This window comes from Taeniopygia guttata, chromosome 35 (assembly GCF_048771995.1).
Source record: "Taeniopygia guttata chromosome 35, bTaeGut7.mat, whole genome shotgun sequence".
NCBI lineage: Eukaryota > Metazoa > Chordata > Aves > Passeriformes > Estrildidae > Taeniopygia > Taeniopygia guttata.
Window position 1 is genome coordinate 3,668,603 of NC_133060.1, and position 21,281 is coordinate 3,689,883.

A 21,281-nucleotide genomic window follows, 5' to 3' on the forward strand; every position below is an offset into this window, starting at 1 on the left:
AAAGCCAAAAGGCTTTGCCCCGCCAGCAGCCAGCTCCAGGATGGTGTTCCCAGCTGCACGTGGTGCTCCAGAAGAACATGCCAGCTGTGCCTCGGCTTGCGGGGACATCACGATGCCATTGAGCTGCAGGGGGATGTTTCCCCTGTTCCAGTCTATGGCACCTTCACCGCACTGCCACCGCTTCTCCAACAGGACAGGGAGCACTGAGCCGCTCCCTCCAAAGCTCGCTGGGACCAGCAGAAGCATCTCCCCGGCTGCGCTCTCTCCTCCATGCTGCAGCCACAGGGAAACGCTCCGGGGTTTTCTTGGAGTGCCACAAGACGCGTGCAGCTGGTACTTGCTGGGCTCCTGGATCCTACTGAGCGGAGCGATGGATCTCTGCTGTCTCTTGGGCCAGGCAGGGCTCCTGCAGCCAAGAATGCTCAAAAGGGTCTTCCAGTGAGGGCCTGTCTGTGGGGTCCATGGATAAACACCACCTGATGAGGCACTGGCACTCTGCAGTGACAAACCAGACACGGCCGCTCAGCGGGACAAGGCTCCTGTCCACGCTCTCCCACATTCCTCGGTGCCCAGGCCACACTAGAAGTGCTCAGAGCTGCAGCCAAAAGCTTTCTGTCGATCCTCCCTTCCGGATGAGAGCAGCACAGAGGCACACGTGCCACCTCCTCCAGCTAAGCCCAGGAGATCAACCTCCTCACTAGCTGCAGGAGCGGGGCGCTTATGTGCCAGCTGCCCCCTCCCAGCCCCATTCTTCCTCCCGAGCCTTGAAGGCACATCCCCACCTTGAGACACCCGGGGAGGGAAGAAGAGCTGGCTCCGGACGATGTCCTCGTTTGTGTGGAAAGGAAGGTGCCCACAGACCATGTCATAGAGCAGGATGCCCAGGGACCAGATGGTGGCTGGCCGGCCGTGGTAGCAGCCAAAGAGGATCCACTCCAGTGGGCTGTATGGGACACAGGCACAGCTCATCAGGCTGATGCTGCTCCCTCCCTTCCTCCCTCCCAGCCAGCTCCCGTTCCACAACAGCCAGCCCTGCCCTGCTGAAAAGTAACTTGGCTGCAGCCGGCTGAAGAAGATTTCCCCCTCCCTCTTCCCCCTCTGCCAGCAAAGGGGGAACCTCTGCTGCCTGGCTGGGCCCCAGCATTGGGCTCACCTGACATCCGTGTGTAGAACGTGTCCTGGAGGATCGTGCCGCACCCGAAGTCAATGAGCTTCGCCTCGCCCGTGGCCAGGTTGACGAGGACGTTCTGGGCCTTGATGTCGCGGTGCAGGACGCCGCGGCTGGAGCAGCGCCGCACGGCCTCCAGCCCCTGGCGGAACAGCCCCCGCGCCACGGGCTCCGCCAGGAACCCCCGCTCGGCCAGCGAGTACCAGAGGTCCTGGCAGCGCTGCGGACGCTCCGTGACCAGCGCGAAGCCGTCGGGCAGCTCGAACCAGCCCAGGAGCCGCACGATGCTGTGGAAGCCAGGGCACGACACCATCCACAGCAGCGCCAGCTCCAGGGGCACAGGGGCGCCGCTGTGCTGCGGGGGAACCGCGATGCCCTCAGCGGGGCCGATGCTGCGCCGCGCCTCGGGCACCCCTGCCCGGCCCCAGCGCAGGAGGGGCAGGAGCTGCTCCAGCTGCTGGAGCTGATTGCCCTGAGATTCCCTGGGCAGTCCCTGGTGAGGCAGCTGGGCCCTGCAGCCCATGGAGGGCACGGAGGGCAGAGATGCACCTGCAGCGCCTGCAGGAGCCCGTGCCGGAGCAGGGGGATGCCTGAGCGGAGGCTGCGACCCCGTGACAAACCTGTGCTGGAGCAGGGAGCTGGCAGGGACCTGCAAACCCCTGGAGAGGAGCCCACGCTGGAGCAGGGCCCTGCCAGGACCTGTGAGCCCATGGAGGAGCGAGCCACGCTGCAGCAGTTTGTGGAGAACTGCTGTCCGTGGGATGAACTCACCGTGGAGAAGTTCATGGAGAAGTGTCTCCAGGAGGGACCCCTGGCCCAGCAGGGAACGACTCCTCTCCCCGAGCAGCAGGAGAAACAACAGGGGATGAACTGACCAGAGCCCCCATTCCCTGTCTCCCTGCACCCACTGGGGGGGAGGAAGAGCTGGGAAGGAGGGAGGGAAGGGCAGAAGGAGTTTTTAAAGCTTTGTTCTACTTCTCACTATCCTGCCCTGATCCAGATAACAATAAATTCCATTATTATCTCCAATTTTGAAAATGTTTTGCCCATGATGGCATTTGCTGAGTGATCTGTCCCGGTCCTTAGCTCAACCCATGAAGCCTTCATTCTGTTTTCTCTCTCCTGTCCATCTCTGGAGGGGAGTGAGAGAGCAGCTTTGGTGGGTGCCTGACATCCATGCAGGGTGAACAGACAACACTTCCTTTCCTTCATTCATTCTTTCTTTCCAGAGCTCACTGTGAGGGGGTTGAGTGGGGCTTTGAAGGGGGGAGTGAAGGTGGTGGGGAGTAGTGGGGACAGGAGCCACAGGGATGTGGGACAGGAACCAGAGGGGCCTGGACAGCTGTCAGGGGGCACAGCATGTCCCCCTGGCCCAACAGCAGGGGACGGGGGGCACGGCCTGTCCCCCTGGCCCAGCAGCAGGGACAGGGGACACGGCCTGTCCCCCTGGCCCAGCAGCAGGGACAGGGGCACGGCCTGCCCCCCAGACCCAGCAGCAGGGGACAGGGGGCACGGCCTGTCCCCCTGGCCCAGCAGCAGCCCCGTGCCCTGCCCAAGGCGCTCCCAGCAGGGGCTGGGCCCCAGAGGCAGGGGGAGACCCCAGTCCCGGGGCAGCGTTTCTGCCCCATCCCCTGTCCAGCCCAGCCTGCCCCGTGTGCGCAGTGACCGCTGGCACGGGCTGCACTGGACACTGTGACCTGCTGGGGACACTGAGAGCTGCCCCGCTGTGACACTGCCGATAAACATGTTGAGCTAAGACAAGGATGGGGACATGGGGGGGATCTTGCAGGGGATGTGGGGGATGCTGGGTTTGAGGGACTTGAGGGTTCCTGGGAGGGACCTGGGAGTTGCTCAGGGCTTTGGGCACCCCAGGCTGAGCGGCTCCAGTTGCACTGGGAGACCCTGGTGGAGGTTCTGGGCAGCTGGTCAAGGACCCCCTGCCCTGGAACTGTCCCCATGTGCCCTCATCCCAACACCTCGTCCCCCTGCAGTGGCTGCCCCATTCCTTACTCCCCTTCCATACTCCCCTTGCCCCTGCCTGTTCCCATGTCCCCCCATCCCGTTCCCGTCCTGCTCCCATCCCAATCCGGACCCCATTCTCGATCCCTGTACCGTATTCCCTGTCCCTGTCCCCATTCCCAGTCCTATTCCCTGTCCCCATTCCCCTTCCCTGTCCCCATTCCCTGTCTCTGTCACCACTCCCAGTCCCTGTCTCCATTCCCATTCCCATTCCCTGTGCCCATTCCCATTCCCTGTCCCCATTCCCGGTGAGACATTAATTTGGAAGAATTAAGAATTTTAGGAAGTTAAGATGATAGTTAAATTAGATGTTGCTGACTTAGTGGAAGTAGATAAATAGGCTTTGTTCATAGTTAACAGTAGCTGGATCTTAGATAAGATATCCGGGATCTATTAACTCATTGCTTGTCAGCTTTATGTTTGGGTAGCTGTGCTTATCATGAGAAACAGAATGTGACAAACAGATTTCGGGGACACAAAAGCAGCTGCAGACTTCCCATACTTTAGGAATCCATTAAGCACAGGAAAACAGCAAGGATTCATTTGTCACGTGTGCATGGGAAAGGCAGAAAGGTCAGAACGAGGAAGACTTATTTTACTTCTTCATTTTGGAGACCCCTCCCCAAAATGGACCCCTGACTCATTTCAGGGAGCAGAACTACACATGCTTAATAGCCTTTCTGCCAATTAGCATATGAAGCGGAGCAGAGGAAGTGACAGGGATATGAATATGCATTCATATTTTGTGTATTCAAGACTTCTGTCAATAAAAAAGCTTTGTAATACCTGTGATTTTTGCAGTGTGAATTAGGGAATTGTCCCAGGTACTGCCCGGCTATCTCAATAAATATACACTTTCTAACTTTAAACTCTTAGAGAGTTTTTGTCTGTCTCAGTTGGATATCGATATTAGATTGATATTCATATTTTAGTAAATCATTGTCTTAAAGAAGTCCTAGAATGTGTATATGTCTTTTCTTAATATTCTAGTAATTCTTCTTGCATTGCTTCAAGATAAACTGGTATGATTCAAAGAATATCCACTGAGGTACACATAGAACATGGATTTATCATAAGCAAATTGCAGTTGCAAAGTTTTTTCACTGAAATTCTGCCACTTGTCATCTATTTAAAAGTTAAAGGTCAGCTATTAAAGTCAATAAAAAAATTTCTAACTTCTAACAAGGGGAAAAGAATATATGGTTTGCACTAGATAAAATAGAAATACAGAAAATATCTCCCAAACAAGTTCCTTGCTCTGATCAAAACATCTCCCAATCAAGTTCTTCGCCCTGAACCTGGCTGGTAAAGAAAAATATTATCAGTAAGCCTGGATGAAACCTTGCGTAAGTTACTAGTATTCAAAATCCATGTTCTGTTCCTATTATTATTTATTATACAAAGAAAAAAGGGGAAAGGGGTTGGATTGAGGGTACACCCTCCTCCCCTCTGAGTCTGTTCTCATGTTTTACAATAAATCCTACAACAGTACAATACAGCTGCCTAAAATATGGACACTGGAAACCACAGACAGCATTACAAATGATCACCTGCCTCATGGACAGTTCATAGAAGGACTTGATTTGTTTACAAATTATTTCTCATGTTTACAAACAGTTTTTCTGTTTACAGACTGTTTTCTGGGAGTTTGGTTTTTCTCCAAGGGATCAAGTGCTTAAAGGTAGTTTTTTAAAATTGTGTTTTTCTCTAAGGGCTAAATGGGCTCAGGGTTAAATAGCTTTCTGCTTTTAGAGATAAGTTCAATTTGTAACCGAGAAGCATTATGCCTGTGGCCTGAGTTCTCCCCTAACAGTTCCTGGAGGGGAATGCTGCAGCTCCAGTGTAAATTAGATGCACGCTGTGCTCTGTCACCATGTTTGCAAAGGGCCCTTGCAGATGGGTGACAGAGAACAATACACAGAATTTTATAAAGAAAAGAAGGGTGAGATGTTACCATGATTGACAGGGCTCTTGACCAATCAAATATCTCCCAAAACTGCAGGCACCTCACGGGCCAGAACCTGAAGGGGCGTGGAGCTCAAACCAATGAGAGCTTCCAGGCCTGGTCTTTCAAATGCCCTGTGTGAGGGGGGGCTTGGGAAATAAAATCTCTCTGTTGCCCCATGAACTCGGGAGGAGCAGTCTTTGTCTCCTGTGCCCTCGCTGCCCCACCAAACCAAAGAGATGTTCACCAGGGCCCTCCCTGTTTGTGGCCGTCCAGTGCCGAGCTGAGCAGGCAGCCAGTTGTGTTTGCACGTGAGCTGCCACAGGAAGACACACAGCAGCTGGAGATTTGAATAGCAGGGCTTGGCCAATTCTTTTTCTTTTAGAGTGCAAGAAAGACGCAAAAGCACAAGGAAACATGACAGTGTTTTGGTGGATTCTCTTTGTCCTGTGAAGTTGAGTAGCTGTTGGTGTTTCTGTGCTGCTGCTAATCCCTTCCATGAAAAAATCATTCCGGGAAGGAGCATCAACATCTGACACGCACCAAGTGTTGCCACCAGTTGCTCCAGGTGCTGCTACCAACAGCCCCTGTAGGACGCAGCACAGCCCCCAGTGCACACCAAAAGCCAGGGAATCTCAGGAAAATGGGAAACTGGACAAGACAAACACAGATCTGAACCAATGTGGTTAATCAAACGTTCTCCGTTTATTCGAGATAAGATGGTAGTTTATATAAGCTTCTACATAGTTTACAGAAACAAAGGCACTCTGATTGCTAGGCTAACAATGTTTACCTTTTCCTTAAAGTGGCTTGAGCCTTACACTATAAACGTATACTAATTCACACCCAGACAGCCCAGTGGTCCCCGTCACACCTTAATACTATTTCTATCTGCGCCACAAGCTCTGAATTTCTAACTGCGTCAGAGGCTTGAAGGCCTCACAAGGCCCAAATCTGAGGCCTAGACTGGAGTAGCTCAAATCTCATAACTCATGTCCTCTTTCTCTGAAAAATGCTGCAACACACACCAGCTTTGGCTGCCCTCTGGCAGAGAAGCCCTTTTGGGGCACAGGTTTCTGGGGCAGCAGACGGGCACCGGTGCTGCCAGGGCTCGGGGGAGCTCTGCTTGGGCGGGGACTGTGCCTCAGCGGCTGATGTCAGCGCTCCCCGGGCCCCAGGCTCAGAGCAGCATTCCTGCCCTGGCCCACACGTTCCTGGTCTGTGTCACACGGCCCTGCTTAGGATGGCCACCATGTGGGACGTGTCCCGAGGAGGCCGTGCCAGCTTCTGTGCAGGGCCCCGTGCCCTTCCCGCCGTGGCTGCGTCGGCAGCCCTGGGGGCTCCTGCTGCTCTGAGCCCGCAGAGCAGGGCAGCGTTTGCTGATGGTCTGAGCCGTTCCTAAAGATCCTGTTGGGCTGTCTGACACACCTGGGGCAAGGCATTCCTTCCAACCTGGGCCACTCTGGGGGGCTGGGGGTGGCCCCAGGGCAGGTGGCAGTGCGTGCAAGGGCCCTTTGTGACACGGTGCAGCATGGTCACCGTGGAATGGAACGGGACAGGGTATCCAAGGGCCCTTTGTGACATGCTGTGGCATAGGTGTTGGCAGTGACAAGGCCACTCCACAGTGCTCAGTGCACGCGACGAGACAGGACGGAGAGAGCGGTGCTGTAAGGAGCCTTGGCACAGCCACTCGTTCCTTGCTGACTTGGAGATTTCCCGAGGTATTACTCCTGCAGGTGACCTTGTGGCCAGACCAGAGCACTTGGTGACCCCTGGCCTTCCCAAGGCATCTCTTCTGCAGCTGCCCTCAAGGGCAGACCGTGGCATTTCCTTTGCACTGTCCTTGACAGGAGTCTCCTGTCCTTGTGGCTGGAGCCCCCAAGACCAGAGTGCAGGACTTGCTGTCCTGTAGCCTTGCCAAGACTTCACTCTTGCAGGTGCCCTCAAGGCAGGACTGCAGCACTTGCTGACTCGGACCTTTTCCTTTTCACCTTCTGCAAGTAGCCATGAATCCAGGCAGTGACGCAGAGCACAGACCTGCGAGCGTGCCCAAGCTGGCCTGGGGGAAGGAGGAGAAAGAAGGCCCTGGAGCTGCCCCAGCACAGCAGCCTGAAGAGGTGGAGCAGTTCCAGACACTGCAGAAGGGTGAGTGGCAGAGCTGGGCCACAGGGCTGGTGCCTGCAGCCAGCTTGGCCCCATGCCATGCCATGCCATGCCATGTCATGCCATGCCATGCCATGCCATGCCATGCCATGCCATGCCATGCCATGCCATGCCATGCCATGCCATCCCATGCCATCCCATCCCATCCCATCCCATCCCATCCCATCCCATCCCATCCCATCCCATCCCATCCCATCCCATCCCCTGGGGCCATGCCCATGGACAGGATGGAATAGGGGCCGGGCAGACACCCCACAGCCGTGCTCCATGCCCTGGGGCGGCGCGGGGCTGTCCCTGCCTGGGCAGCGCAGGGCTGGGCTGTGTTCTCCGGCCTCTCCCGCAGCCCCTCAGCTCGGGCTGCGCTCGCTCTTTGCCAGGTGCAGCCGTGCAGCGCACACGAGAGCAGGAACGCACCCGTGGCCGCTTCCGCAGAACAGCGCAGGTACCTGCAGCCATCCCCACCTGGGCTGGGCCTGCTGGCACTGCTCAGCCCAGCACTGTGCTCGGAGCACTCCATGCAACATCCCGGGCTTCTTGCCCTTCTGCTACAGATGGTTTGCAAATTCATGAAGAGGATTCGGGAGGAAGAGAGCAGCGTCCTGGGCACTGTGGTCAGAGCATACTCTCCCATCTTCAAAACCAAGACCAGTGCTGCCCTGCTGGATATGCTTGTGGAGGAGGATCCTTCCAGCCCAAAGCAAGTAAGCAGCCTGTGGCCTGGCTTTTCTCCTCCCAGCAGTTGCGTGGCCTCCCAAGCCACGCCTGCTGCTCCCTGGAAGCCTTTGAGGCCATGGCAGTGTGGTGGCAAGGGAAGCACTTCTCTGGGGCAGCTGGGCACATTCCTTCCTCTGGCAGCTTTCCAAGTCTCCCCTGCCTTCTCCAGGTGCCGGCCATGGTGAGGTACATCCACCAGTGGCTGGTGGCCAATGAGTTTCCTGAGTACAATCTGTACAGGCCCCTTCTGGATCTGACAGAGGCACAGCCCTGTGACGTGGTGATGGCTCTCCTGCGTGTGGCCCCAGTGTGTGACAGGTACGGGGCCCACGTGTCCACAAGGCTCAGCAGCCCTTCACCCTGTACAGCCTGTCCCAGGTGTCTGACCAACAGAGAATTCCAGGGCCCTCTGGCTGCTCCCTTTGCCAGCCCTGGCCCCTGCCAGCCCCCCAGCGTGCTGCCATGCTTCCCCCCTGCCCCTCAGGGGCCAGTCCCCACAGGGCTGGGCTGCCTGCGTGCTGCCAGTGAGGGGCAGTGGGCAGAGGCAGGGCTGGCAGAGCAGCTCAGCTCCCCGCTGCCACCCAGGCCACGCTGCTGTGTCCCAGACTCCTCTGAGACAGAGCTCTGACCCCACAGAGCTGCTTTGGCCATGTGGAAGAGCATCATGTGCTCGCCCAGGACTGCAGAGCCGGCCATGCTCGAACTCCTCGAGGTGCTGGGGAGCTGGCCAGAGCACAGCACGTGCACCTCCGATGGGGACCACACGGCTGTCCTTGCCCTGGCTGTGAGTTTCTGCCTTTGCTGGCCCAAGGCCACCTCTCCAGCAGCTCTCCATCCTCCCTCCCCCACGGCGTCTCCCTGCCTCAGGCGCTGGGCTGAAACCTGGCCTCGGGGCAGCTTCAGGGCCACCAGGCCCGGTGCTCCCCCTTCGGTGCTCCCCCTGCGTCTCTCCGGGCCTCTCCCTCCCGTACTGGGCCCTGCCACACGGACACCTCGGCACTGAGCGCTGTCTCGGGCTGCTCTGTCCTTTGCAGGCAACCGTGGTGATGTGGAAGATCCTCCAGCTGCCCTGTGTGCCACATGTAGTCACCGTGTGTTTCCCCTGCCTCTTTGTGCATCTGCTCTTCCAAGTGCTCTTCAGCACTCTGGATATGCCAGAGGAGGTCGATACCTTCTGGAAGGGATGCCAGCAGCAACACGGCCTTGCCACCAACCCCAGCAGGTGCTCCATGCCAGTCCTCCTGTCCTTGCCACATCCCTGGGCAGGGGCCAGTGCCCCCAGCGTGACCTGGGCTTTGCTCTGCGCACAGCTTTGCAGAGCAGACCCTGAAGGCCCTGCTCTGCCGACTGCACTATGAGGATGTGGTGGTGGCCATGGAAGACAAGGGTGGCTGGGACACACTGCTCTGTGCTGACACCCACCACTGTGCTGTGGGCGTGCTGGCCAGGTGAGACCCCCTGCTCCCCAGCTGTCCCCGGCATGTGTGCCCTGTGCCCCAGGTGCCCCACACAGTCCCCGTGGCCGTGGGCCAGAAGCCCTTGTCACCAAGGGACGGCCAAGGAGGCTGCAAAAGGCTGGGAGAGGAGCGTGCCCAAGAGCAGCAACCTCCCAGAGGGCTCAGCTGCCCCTTGCAGGGTGCTGGAGAAAGGCCAGACCTCGGGGAGGCAGTCCTGGGAGAGGTTTGCCCCCGCTGGCTCAGGGGTTTGGCTCCTATTTCCTCCTGTCAGAGAAATGCGCCACGCATCCGAAGCCGTGTGTTCCGCGATTGCATTCCAGCTGCTCGGGCTGCTCAGCAAAGACACGCCATGCCGGGATTTGGCCGCCCTGGCGTTCCTTGTGGAGGTGAGCCTGAAGGCCAGCGCTGCCTCGCTCAGCTGCCTCCCGGCTCTCTGCCCTCTCTTGGCCGCAGTGCCTGGGACGGAGCCCGCGCCCTGTGCTGCTGCCTGGGCCCGGCCCTGTGCGGTTCTGGGCTCCCGCCGGCCGCTCCCCCGTCACTGCCCTGTGCCTTTCAGATCCTGGAGCGCCTGAACCTGAGTGAATGCCGTGACAGCGTCCTGGAGTTCTTGTCAAAGAACCTGCAGAGCGAGTGCAGGGGGAGTCGTCGCTTGGCACTCAGAGGCCTCGTGGTGCTCGGCACCACCAGTGCCTCGGTGAGAAGAGCGCAGGGGCTGAAGCCGTGCTGCCAGCGTGGGGCTGGGGAAGGCAGTCCCTGGGGCTCGGCTGGCCTTGGGGCACTGAGGCAGCTGCTGCCAGCTCTCCTGCCTCCTGCTGCAGCTGCCCGAGTGCTTTGGCACAGGCCTTTGGCCCCTGGGCCCTGTGGCAGCAGGATGGTGTTTCACACACTTGTGTTCCACAAGTAGATGGCCAGAAGGATGTGGAGCCTGCATGAACGGCTCGTGGAGCTCCTGCAGGAAAATGACGGCGTCATGCTCAGGATGACCACGGTTCTCCTCAGAGCTGTATTTCTCTGCAAAGAGGCCCCAGTGACCAGCACCCTCGCCCTGCAGCTGGCTGAGGCGCTCCTGCCACTCTTTGACAACGTAAGGCTCTGCGCCTCCAGCCACGGCCAGCGGGTGCTACCCGCACACTTTGTGCCCTGTGCACTTACAGGCTGTGCCCAGCTGGGCCTGAAGCAGCTGACGCTGAGGTCTTTCTTCCTTCCTTTCATACAGGAGGATAGCCAGGTGCAGTTGAGCTCCATGTTTATCTTCCGAGACATGCTGGATCGTTTTCCGGAAGAGGAAAAAAAGGCCCTGAAGGCACACGTGCGCCAGAGCCTGCTGCCACTCTCCTTCCACTGCCATGATGAGAACCAGCGAGTGGCAGAGGTGAGGACTCGGCAGCTGCTGCTGTTCCCTGGCAGGGGCTGGGCTGCCCCTGCCCTGGCACCTCGCAGGCTGCAGCCTCCTGCTGGCCTTGGCACAGGGACGGGTCCTGTGCCCTGGGCTGTGGGGCCATCTCCGCGTCTCTGCTGCTCTCCAGGCTTCTCAGGAAACGCTGCTTTGTGCAGCCGAGTTCCTGAAGCAGAGGGATCTCGAAAAGCTGCTGAAGAACCACGAGCTGTGGAAGCTCACCGAGTGCCTGGTAAGGAGGGCCGGGAAGCCGCAGCCCCAGCCTGGAGAAGCCCCCTGAGCGCGGTGCTCGGTGTGCGGGCTGGCAGCTGTGCCCCTGCCCGCTGCTGCAGCCCGAGGCCGCGCGGGCTCTGCTCCAGGCTCCTGCGGCCCGAGCCGGGTGCCCATGGAGCCCCGGCCCGGCGGGGCTGCGGGGCCAACCCTTCCCTCCTGCCGCTCTCTGCAGCTGGCAGAGGACAGCAGCAGCGTGGCCGAGCACCTGCGCCGGGCCCTGCCCTACCTGCAGAGCCTACAGGAGCCCCTGCGAGAGGCGGCCGTCAGGTTCATGGGTGAGCCACGAGCCGGGCCAGGAGGCCGTGTGGGCACAGGGCTGGCAGCGCCGCTGGCAGGGAGCTGTGCCACCGGGCCTGACAGGCTCTGTGTTCCCAGGGACGGCCGGGCGGTACCTGAGGGGGAGGAAGGAAGAGCTCCAGCTCATCTCTGAGGGTGAGTGAGGGCAGCGGGCTGCCAGCGGGGGCTGGCGGGGAGCTGCGAGCCCTGCCCCGGCTGCGGAGGGCTCTGCTCCCTGTGCGGACCAGGGCCGGCGTGGGCAGAGCACACAGAGGTTTCAGGGCACCTGGGGGATTCCTGGCCAGCAGCTTCGGGCTGATCCAGCTGGTCCCTGCTCCCTGCTGGCCATGGCCAGAGCCGGCTGGGATGGCCCTGGCACGGGGCTCTCCTAGGGTCCCCTCAGATGTGGGAACTGACCATGGCTCTGTTCCTCTCTCTTTCAGCCCTTGAAGGCATGGAAAATGACATCAGTGTCCCTGTCGGAAGCCTGGCAGTTCAAACATTGTACGTCCTCCAGGAAGCAGAGAGAGCTCCATACTCCATCTTTGGCAACCTGCATGATCGGCTCCGCAGGGCATGGAGGAGACGGCCTCGTCTGTCGGGGCTCGGCTGGCTGCGCTGCTGGAGCTCTGCAGAGAGCTGATCCCAGAGGCTCTGTCTGCTGGGGCCGCCCGAGCCAGCAGGAATGTTTAATTTCTTCAAGATTGTTCTTTCTGTCTTTTTGTTTTACTTTAGCATATAAATATAGGATGTGTTGGAATAGACAGACTCCCAGGATCTTTCTTTTGCTGCCCAGGCTCTGCAGGGTCTAGGGGAAGAGGGACAAAAGGGATCCTGGGCTCAGCAAGCTGCCCAGGCATGCAGGGTTGCAGGGAAAATGGCCAGAAGCCCCTTGGCCTTTGGTGGTTCTGCCAAAGCCTTTGTGCTGCCCACAGAGCAGATGGGCAGGGGCTGGAGCTGTGGGGATCTCTGTGAGAGCGGTGCCTGGAGATGGCCACAAGCCCTGTCCCAGGCAGGAAGCGCCATCCGTGTCCTCCTGCCCGTGTGTTGCTGCCTGGATTGCTGAGGGCTCCCAGGTGCCTCTGGATGGGCTCCTCTGGAGCTCCTGTGGGGCTGCGGCGCTGCTGCCGGGCAGGTTGGCCGGGCTGGGGAGAGCCTGAGGGGACGGGGCCACGAAGGGATGAGGGGCTGCGGAAGCCCTGACAGGACAAGGCAGTGGGAAGGCACGGGGGGGACGTGTGAGGGAGTGGGTAACGCTGGCTCGGGGAGGAAAGTGGGTTGGAGCCAAAGAGACCACTCACCCCGATGTTCCTGTGGCAAACAGAGCACGTTTATTCTCAAGCCCTTCCTTCTAAAGGGCCTTTGAAAAACCCAGTCTGGATGGTTTCACTGGTCTGATCTCTGTGCCCCTTCAGATTCTGGCCTGGGGAATGCCTGCAGCCTTGGGAGAGCTGTGATGGGCCAGGCCCCTGTCAGTCAAACCAGGGCTGGTACATTCACCCCGTACAAGCCAGCCTGCACGGTGACACGGCAACAGAGTGCGAGGCACAGCTGCGGGTGCTCCCCGTGAACCTCAGCTCTGGGACCACTGCCTGCCCCAAGCTTCAGGGGCTGCAGGGGGAGCCCGGCTGGGCTCTGCCCTGGGGCCATCCTGCAGGGACAGCTGCACACAGGGAGCATTCCCTGCCACAAAGAGCCAAGCCAGGGCTGCAGGGCAGCTGCTCCAGCCCCGACTGCACTGCTGAGTGCTGTGCTCTGGGGCTGGGAATGCTCCCCGCACAGGGGACTGCACTGCTGTGCCAGAGGAGACAGAGAAGCTGCAGCTTCAGCCTAACTGAGGTGGGTGCGTGGGCTGGGAAGAGTGGGGAGGCTCAAGGGGATTCACAGAGCTCATCCTGCTGCAAGGACGAGGAAAACGGAGCGTGAACTCAGCAGTGAGGAGAGCTGGGGGCTGGAGAGCAGCTCTGAATGACACTAAAATCCCACCGGACCTCTGAGACATTGCTGCTCCTCAGCCAGTGACAGGATGAGTCCCTAAGCCTGGGGCTCGGCCTTCCTCATGGTGAGGGGCACCAAGGAAGGCAACAGTGTGATGGAGAGTGGAATGAGCTAGGAACTCACTGGGGGAAAAGAGGGAGCAGTTGGGAAGAAAAAGGCAGGTGGGGGAAAGAACAGTTCAGAGAAGGGCTGAGCTACAGCTTGAGCAAGCTGCAAAATGTCATTTGGGGTCATCCCAGATTGATTTCATTTCAGAAGTTATTGAACAAGTTTATTTTTTGGTTGGTGCCATGTTTTCCCTTGGAGGTGTACACTCTGCAAACTTGAGCTGTGTTGCTGAAATGCTCAATCCAGTCTGTGCTGCAGGGCACCTCATTTCTCCTTTGGTGATTGCGGCCCGGTGCTGAGCTCCAGCAGGGCCCTGGCAGGGCCCAGAGCAGCCTCAGCACCCGCAGAGCCCGGCTGCAAGGAGAGAAACCAGAAACCACCCGTCAGCTGAAGGCTGCTGTCCCCTTGTCCCAGCCGCCCGCAGAGCCCAGGCCATGCTGGCCGTGCCCAGAGCTGTGCCCAGAGCTGCCCATCACTGCTGCCTTTGGGAGCAGAGCAGGAGGGCAGGACATTCCCAGCCTGCAGCCAGCCACGGCACATCCAGCCCTCAGCAGCTGCCCAGAGCAGGACGCTCCTGTGCTCTCTGCCATCTCCCCAAAGCTCTGACCCCACCATCCCCAGCAGACAGGACTCACCTCACGCCATCCACCGCTGGAAGAAAAGCTGGTCCCAAACGATGCCCTCAGCCTTCTCCAAGGGCACGGCCCATCCATGCTGCAGCTGCTCCCAAGCACGTCCTCAAAGTATTGAAGACATAAAGGGGAAGAAGAAAAAAGGTCAAAGATCTTATCTCTTTCGGGGCCTTAAGGAAGGCCCAACCCCTGCACGCCAGGGAAAAACCCACCATGGGTGAGGGAGTCCCAGGTTTCTCCCTTCCCCTGCACTGCCCCCATGGTGATCCCAAAGCAAACAAGGGCAGAGGAGCAGCTCAAGCCCTTCCCTGCCTGCAGAGCAAAGCAGCCCCTGCACAGGCTCTGCAGTCCCACCTCTGCTCCCACCATGGGGGTTTGTTTGTGTCGGGCTGGCTGCCCCAGCCCAGCCCCAGCCCGGGGCACGGTGGGTGTTGGGGGCTGTTGGCAGGGCCAGGAGCCCACTCCCATTTCGTACCCACCCCAGCCCATGCCCCCAGCCCTGCCAAAAGCAGCCTGGCAGCCGACTGAAGGATCAGCTGCATCCGCCCCAGCAAAGGGGGAACCTTTGGTCCCCAGCCAGGCTGAGCAATGCCCAAATCTGGGAGCATCCCCCTGTGTGTGGACTCATCTGCAAATTCCCCGTGGAACCTGGCTTTAAAGGAGATTTCAGAATCAAAGTCCACCGTCTTCAGCCTGCCGGTGGTCAGGTGGAGCAAGAGGTTGTCATCCTCGACGTCATCCTCGCTGCCCCCAGCAGCAGCAGGGCCCGACCCAGCTTTGCTTCCGAGATCAGACGAGACCGGGTGCCCTCAGGGCGGTGTGCCACAGGCACCTGGCAGCCCCTCAGCAGCGCCCTTCAGCCCACCACACCACGCTCCGGGCACAAGCCCAGAACCCCACATGTTGAGAGTTTAGCTGAAGAATGGCTGCGCAGCAAGGGACACGAAAGGGTTAAGTTGATGAGAGTGTGAGAATACGTGCCTTGTAGCACGAAAACTATACCCCTGAGAAACAGATGTTTTCTATCAAACTTGAGAGCCAGACATCTCCTAACAACCTTGAGTATACAGATGTCTAGATAAAAATGAAATATTGCTTGGTATGCAGAAAAGTAATCAAGTATAAAGAAGCAGTAACCGCAAGGCGTATCGCAACGAGATATATGTGTTAATAGAAAGGTAACCAATCCTGAGCTTCGCTTCTGCAATATGTATGAACTAGTTAGTGCTTGTATAAAGAAACTGTAATCGACTCCAATAAACTGAAAACTTGTTGACCATGATACCATGAGACTTGTTTTCCCACGACGATCTCACCCAACAATTGGCGCCCGAATGGACGGAACCCCCCCGCCTGGATCTGTGAGACGTTGCGTTGGGGTCGGGTCCCGCAGCTAGACGGACGGCGATTAAGCTTTACCTGAAGCCGCACCCTGAGTGACCGCAACGGCGGGCTCAGCTGATACGTGCTGCCGAAGCCTAGAGGGGCTGCAACAGCGCTGACGTGAGTAATGGATAGGCAAGCAGCATATAACATTTTTACCTCCTTTCTCAGACAGAGGCAATTTAAAGGGCTTTATTTAGATAGGGATCTCCAGGCTTCTGTACAGCTTCTCTTTCATATTCTCTCAAAGAGAGCTGAAAAAGTTAAAGAAGCCGATTTGGAACAGTTTGTTTTGTGGGCAAGAAGCAAAGGCAAGCTGCAAAAACCTTCGCTGATTTTTAGTGAAACCGAATGGCAAGAGTTGGGGCAGCTGCTTTGGGACGCAGTGATAGAGGGCGGAAAAGACAAGAAAACACTGTTGGAGCATGGAGGCGTTTGGAAAAAAGTTTTACATACCCTGCAAAGCATGCCTGCGGAGAAAAAAGCAGCGGAAGCTGCAATTCAGGCATTTGAGCAACCCACATCAGAACAGACAGAAGTTCAGAAGCCATCTCGGGTTGAAAAATTCTTTAATGTTTGTAATATGCGGCCAGTGCGAGGGCAGAAAGCTCCAGTCAGTCTCTCTGTCAGGGATTTTGTCGCTCGTTGGGAGGAAAGCGCAGAGCCAGGAGGAGTGGGGCCGGCCGGCGCGGGACAGACCGGACGCATGGCCGGGGTGGAAGTGTGCTCGCAAGCAGCGGATGTTAACAGCTCGGCGGTCCCGCGGAGTGAGGCAAACCCAGAAGGGGCCCCGTCGGGTCCCTCAGGAGGCGGGGAGACACCTGAGGAGGCAGGTGGAGTTGGTGACGAAACAGGGCTGAGTCAGGAGGAGGAACTCAGGGGCGGAGATCAAGGCAGAGACCAGGGCGGAGACGGGAGCGCGGCGGCGCTGGCCCCTCGTCCCCCCGCAGCGGCAGCGGCGGTGGCTGCCGCGGGTGCGTGCATGCGCAAACGCAGAGGAGCGGCTCGCCGGTACCCAGCGGCGGTGGCGGCAAGCAGCCTGGCGCAGCTCGGGGGCGCCGGGCACAGCCCTGCTAGCGGGATCGCAGAGACATTTACACAGACAACAGCAGCGCAGACCCCCGCCCCAGGCAGCCCCCACCCCACCACCGTGGCGCGGCAAGGACAGGAGCGAGACGGCGCCGCCCCCTCATCTCCCCGCAGCACCCCGCAATGGCGGCAGAGACGCTGCACAGCCTGGTTGCCACGGTAACAACAACGCCGAGAGCAGCAGTGCCACCGATGGCGAGATTGCAACACTACAGCAAAATTTTCAACAGAATTTTTTCAATTCCTCGCAAGAGTCAGAAGACATAATGAAAAAGTATAGCAGTACCGAGTGTTTTCCAAGATACCAAGAAGGATGGACATTATGCAAATCAAAGTTATTTCAAATACAATGTGGATGAAAATTACTGTAAAAAAAAAAAAATAGAAATGTTAATAATGATCTAATTGCCAAAAATGTCTCTGAAAACAAAGATTTGAGAAAAATCAGTCAAATGGAATGTTGGTATTAAGTTCACAATTTCTGTTTTTGAGATTTTATAAATAATAATATAAGTAATTATGATTTTTGAGTTTTGTAGATAATAAGATAAATGATAATTGTCAAGTTTTTGTAGGTAATGATAAATAGTAATGATTGTTACTAATGTTATAGGAATGCTTTGAAAAGATTGTCTTAAACTATTTTAAACATTTCTTGTTGATAGGTTGATGATATAATGTAAGTTGTCTGATTTTTGTAATAAGAATTATTATTAAGGTATTAAAGTATTGAAGTGTTGTTATAGTATTTACAGTCAGTTTTCATATGTTTTATTGTCTTTTTAGGTGATTAATTGCAAGATGTGTATTTTCAGGATCCTATGTTTTTAATTTTTTAACTACTCATGTGTTTTCTTTATTCAATTTTTTTATGCAGCTGCAGTTCATCTTCTTTTACAAATTTATTGTCCAAGTTTTAGTTCAAGATTTCAAACTTCAAATTTTTAGATCTCTAAAAGAAAAAGTTTGTTGTATTTTTTCTCTTGAAAGAAATTTTAGACAAGTTCAATTATTTGATGGTTTGATAAATTTTTAATAATAAGGTTTTTTACTTATAACTGTTATTTCTAAGACTTTTGTTTTAAACATATCCTCCAATTAGAGTTCGAGCTCTGGCCAAGCTCTGCCTCTACGTGGATGGTGTGGTTGATCCAGATGTTTTCTGCATCAAAAAGTATTCAAGTCCTTTTGGCTTGACAATTTGACCATATAGGACAGCTGAGCCTCAAAGGGAGTTTGGAGAGACATGATCCGGACATGTTTTATCCAAATCTCTGTTGTTTTAAAGTTTGTCAGCTGCTGCAGACTCTGGGATGACAATTTGATAGTGTAGCACTTGGTAACTGTGATTTTATATGTAATATTGATTGTGTATTATCTGATTGATTTTTATTTGTTGTTAGTTTCTTTACTATATGCATTGTTTTGTTCTTAATGTTTTTTCATCTTTATAACAAAGATGTTGATATTTCCATTTCTTCATGCAAGTTTTAGGGAACAGAATTGAGAGAGGACCCTCCAGTCCCTGTGGGGGTGTTGGGTTTGTTTGTGTTTTAACAGGTGCAGAATTTAAATGGATTTCAGTGAAGAATGTGGAACTTATCAATCACAAGGATTGACCCTGATCTCCCCCTGCATCTTACAATTTGGAATACTGAAGACCACCTACTAGGAGCTGTTACTCAGCAGTTAGAGAAAACAGGGGAGACAGCAGTACTGGAATGGCTGTCACCTCCATTGCAACAAAGAAAAACTATACCTTCAAAAATCGAAAATTTGGCATTGCTGATCAAAAAAGGACGCATCCGCATTTTGGAAATCAGTGGCCTGGAACCAACGGACATTAATCTGCCCATAGAAAAGGCCACGTTAGATTGGTACCTTTTAAACTCCACAGCCCTGGCTGAAGCATTATTGTCGTCTGCAGCACAAATCAATACCGGTCCCATTATACCGAAACCTTTGCGATGGCTAGGAGAATGGAGCTGGCTACAGAAACCCCTCAGAGAAGACAGGCCCATTCCAGATGCCACTACGGCTTTCACAGACGCTGGAAAACGCTCCAGGAAGGCGGCAGTAGTCTGGAAAAAGGGACAACAATGGCATCAACAAATATTAGAGGCAACATCAGAGGACAATTTGCAGACTTTGGAGTTGTTGGCAGTCATTTGGGCTGTAACTAACTTGCATGAACCATTGAATGTTGTATCAGACTCGCTTTATGTTGTGGGGCTAGTATCAAGGATTGAGGATGCTACTATCAGAGAAGTACAGAATCAGCGACTTTATGAACTGTTTCTTCAACTAAAACGTGCCCTCAGAATTAGAACTGAACCATATTCGGTCATCCATGTTCGTAGTCATAAATGGGACAAAGGGTTAGGAGAAGGAAACGCCAAGGCTGATAAGCTAGTCTCGCTTTCTCATCAAACAGTACTTCCTAGGCAGTCATAGGCACGGGAAAGCCATGCTATTTTCCATCAGAATGCTAAAGGCATGTCGAAAGAATTTCAGATTCCCTTAGAAGAAGCTAGAGCTATAGCCAAAACCTGTCCAATTTGTAGTAATCAAAACAGAGGCATGGGTCTGGGTGTGGGAGTCAACCCAAGGGGCCTGCATGCTAATGAGATATGGCAGATGGATGTTACTCATGTACCTAGCTTTGGCCGCCTTAAGTATGTCCATGTGACTATAGATACTTATAGTCATTATATATGGGCTACTGCACAGGCTGGCGAACGGGCTATACATGTAGAACGGCACCTGCACAGTTGTATTGCTGTCATGGGAACCCCACAGAAAATCAAAACAGACAATGGTCCAGCCTACTAGCAAGCGTGTAGCTCGTTTCATGCAGTTTTGGAACATTGCTCATGTTACAGGGATTGCCAACTCACCTACTGGACAAGCAATAGTGGAAAGAGCAAATGGAACCCTTAAACAGTATTTGGAAAAATATTCTGACATTAGTAGCATACAGGATAGACTACTTAAATGTTTGTTTGTGCTTAATCATTTATGTATTTTTGGAAACAGCGAGGTGCCGCCTGTGATTTCACATTTTTCCCCGCTGAAACAGCCTGGGCCTGAAGCAGTGGTCAGGTATCGGGACCCGAAGACAGGAATCTGGCAAGGCCCAGCTAAGGTTGTATACTGGGGCAGAGGCTACTTATGTGTTTCTATGCCAACAGGCACTTTGTGGGTTCCTGCAAGGTGGACGCGACCAGCAGTTATCGATGAACAGTCCAGAGCAGAGGAGGAAATACCGTCTGCAGAAAGTGCTGGCACTGATCCTGCGAGAAGTTGAAGAGGAATTTAATATCAAGTTTTTATACGAAACTGCACAAGAAGTAGCTGAAACGCTTCTCCCAGTTTTACAGAGAGACTTTTTACGCCATTGCCAAACTGCTTGCTTAGCTTGCTTTGCACATAATCACCAAGCGTGGGTAAAAATTTATTGTGGGAACTGTAATAGTAACTGGTGGGTTTTCCAACGGGTTCTTAGCAACGGACTTTGGTGCCTTAATTGTAATTTTGCATGGCATAGAGAAACGCCGCAGCAAGCACTAACTGCGTAACAGGAGATACTATAAGGAACAGTATAGCCAGAATAGAAAACAGGGAGGATCTAGAGTTTAGAAAATTGGCGTGGCAGGTACGCCACATAGTCAAAAAGATATTAGGAGACAGACGCTCATGCATTTTAGACTCTTGTTGTGGTCATGAAGTTCGTATACCAACTCAGTGGCAGGTGCCACCCAATCAATGGGATTATACTTGTCGTAGGTTTACTAAAATTAATAACTGTCACAAGAACTACTACGGTAAAACATCCCAACATTAACTCCTTATTTCCTAGGCAGAACGTATGGATCTCATTAGCAAGACAGCTAAATAGAACAGACTTTTGTGTGTCCTTAGCCCAGCCTGAATCCCCCTTCCATACCTGCCTTATTGGCGTACCACTTAATGAGACAGAGTACTCTTATTTAGTCACGACCCGAACGGCCAGACACTGTAAAAACAATATTAGCTCCTGCCTTGAAGAATATGACTCGTGGGATGATAGATTACCTTATAGTGGCAAGCCCGACGAGCTAGAGATATTGGGCTCGCTCCATGCTGCCTCATGCATGTATATTAACTCCAGCAAATATGATTGCAATGAAGGCAACGGTGCTTGGTGTAATATAACACTCTCAATGAATATTACCCCGCAACAGGAAAATTGGCAAAATCACTCCTTTTGGTGTCACTCTATAGCTCGAAAAGAAACAGACCCAGCCCCAGGTACAACAATTCCTCGCTGATTGCCACCCGGAATCTTTTTAATCTGTGGGGACAGAGCATTCAGCGGCATTCCTCAACGGCCCACCGGAGGCCCTTGTACGTTTGGGCGTCTCACAATAGCACTCCCTAGCCAGAGCACTGTATTAGGCCTATATAGCAATACCAGCCAGGTAACCACCACATGACGAAAGCGCTCAACCATTGATGCTTCCTGTGATGATAATGTCAATTTGTTTAATCGCGCTGAGCAAGTGGTTGCCTCTCTTTTTATGCCCGGCCTTGCTGCAGGACATGCTCTTTTTCAGTTAGAAAAGTTACAATGTTGGGTAGGCAAGCAAGCTAATGCTACGTCTGAGCTATTAAGTTTACT

The 21,281-nt window shown here is 54.7% G+C and overlaps 1 protein-coding gene across 1 annotated transcript; it reads right to left on the reverse strand.

Moving 5' to 3' along the window:
• Window positions 1–355: 355 nt before the first annotated feature.
• LOC140681368 (serine/threonine-protein kinase pim-1-like) lies at window positions 356–20,019 on the reverse strand. The gene is made up of 8 exons (XM_072921027.1): window positions 20,015–20,019; window positions 19,278–19,400; window positions 16,548–16,605; window positions 15,989–16,002; window positions 15,466–15,542; window positions 1,159–1,582; window positions 783–964; window positions 356–495 (listed from the first exon to the last, which is right to left on the reverse strand). Exons 1-8 carry the CDS (start codon window positions 20,017–20,019, stop codon window positions 356–358), a joined length of 1,023 nt encoding a protein of 340 aa, XP_072777128.1.
• Window positions 20,020–21,281: the final 1,262 nt, after the last annotated feature.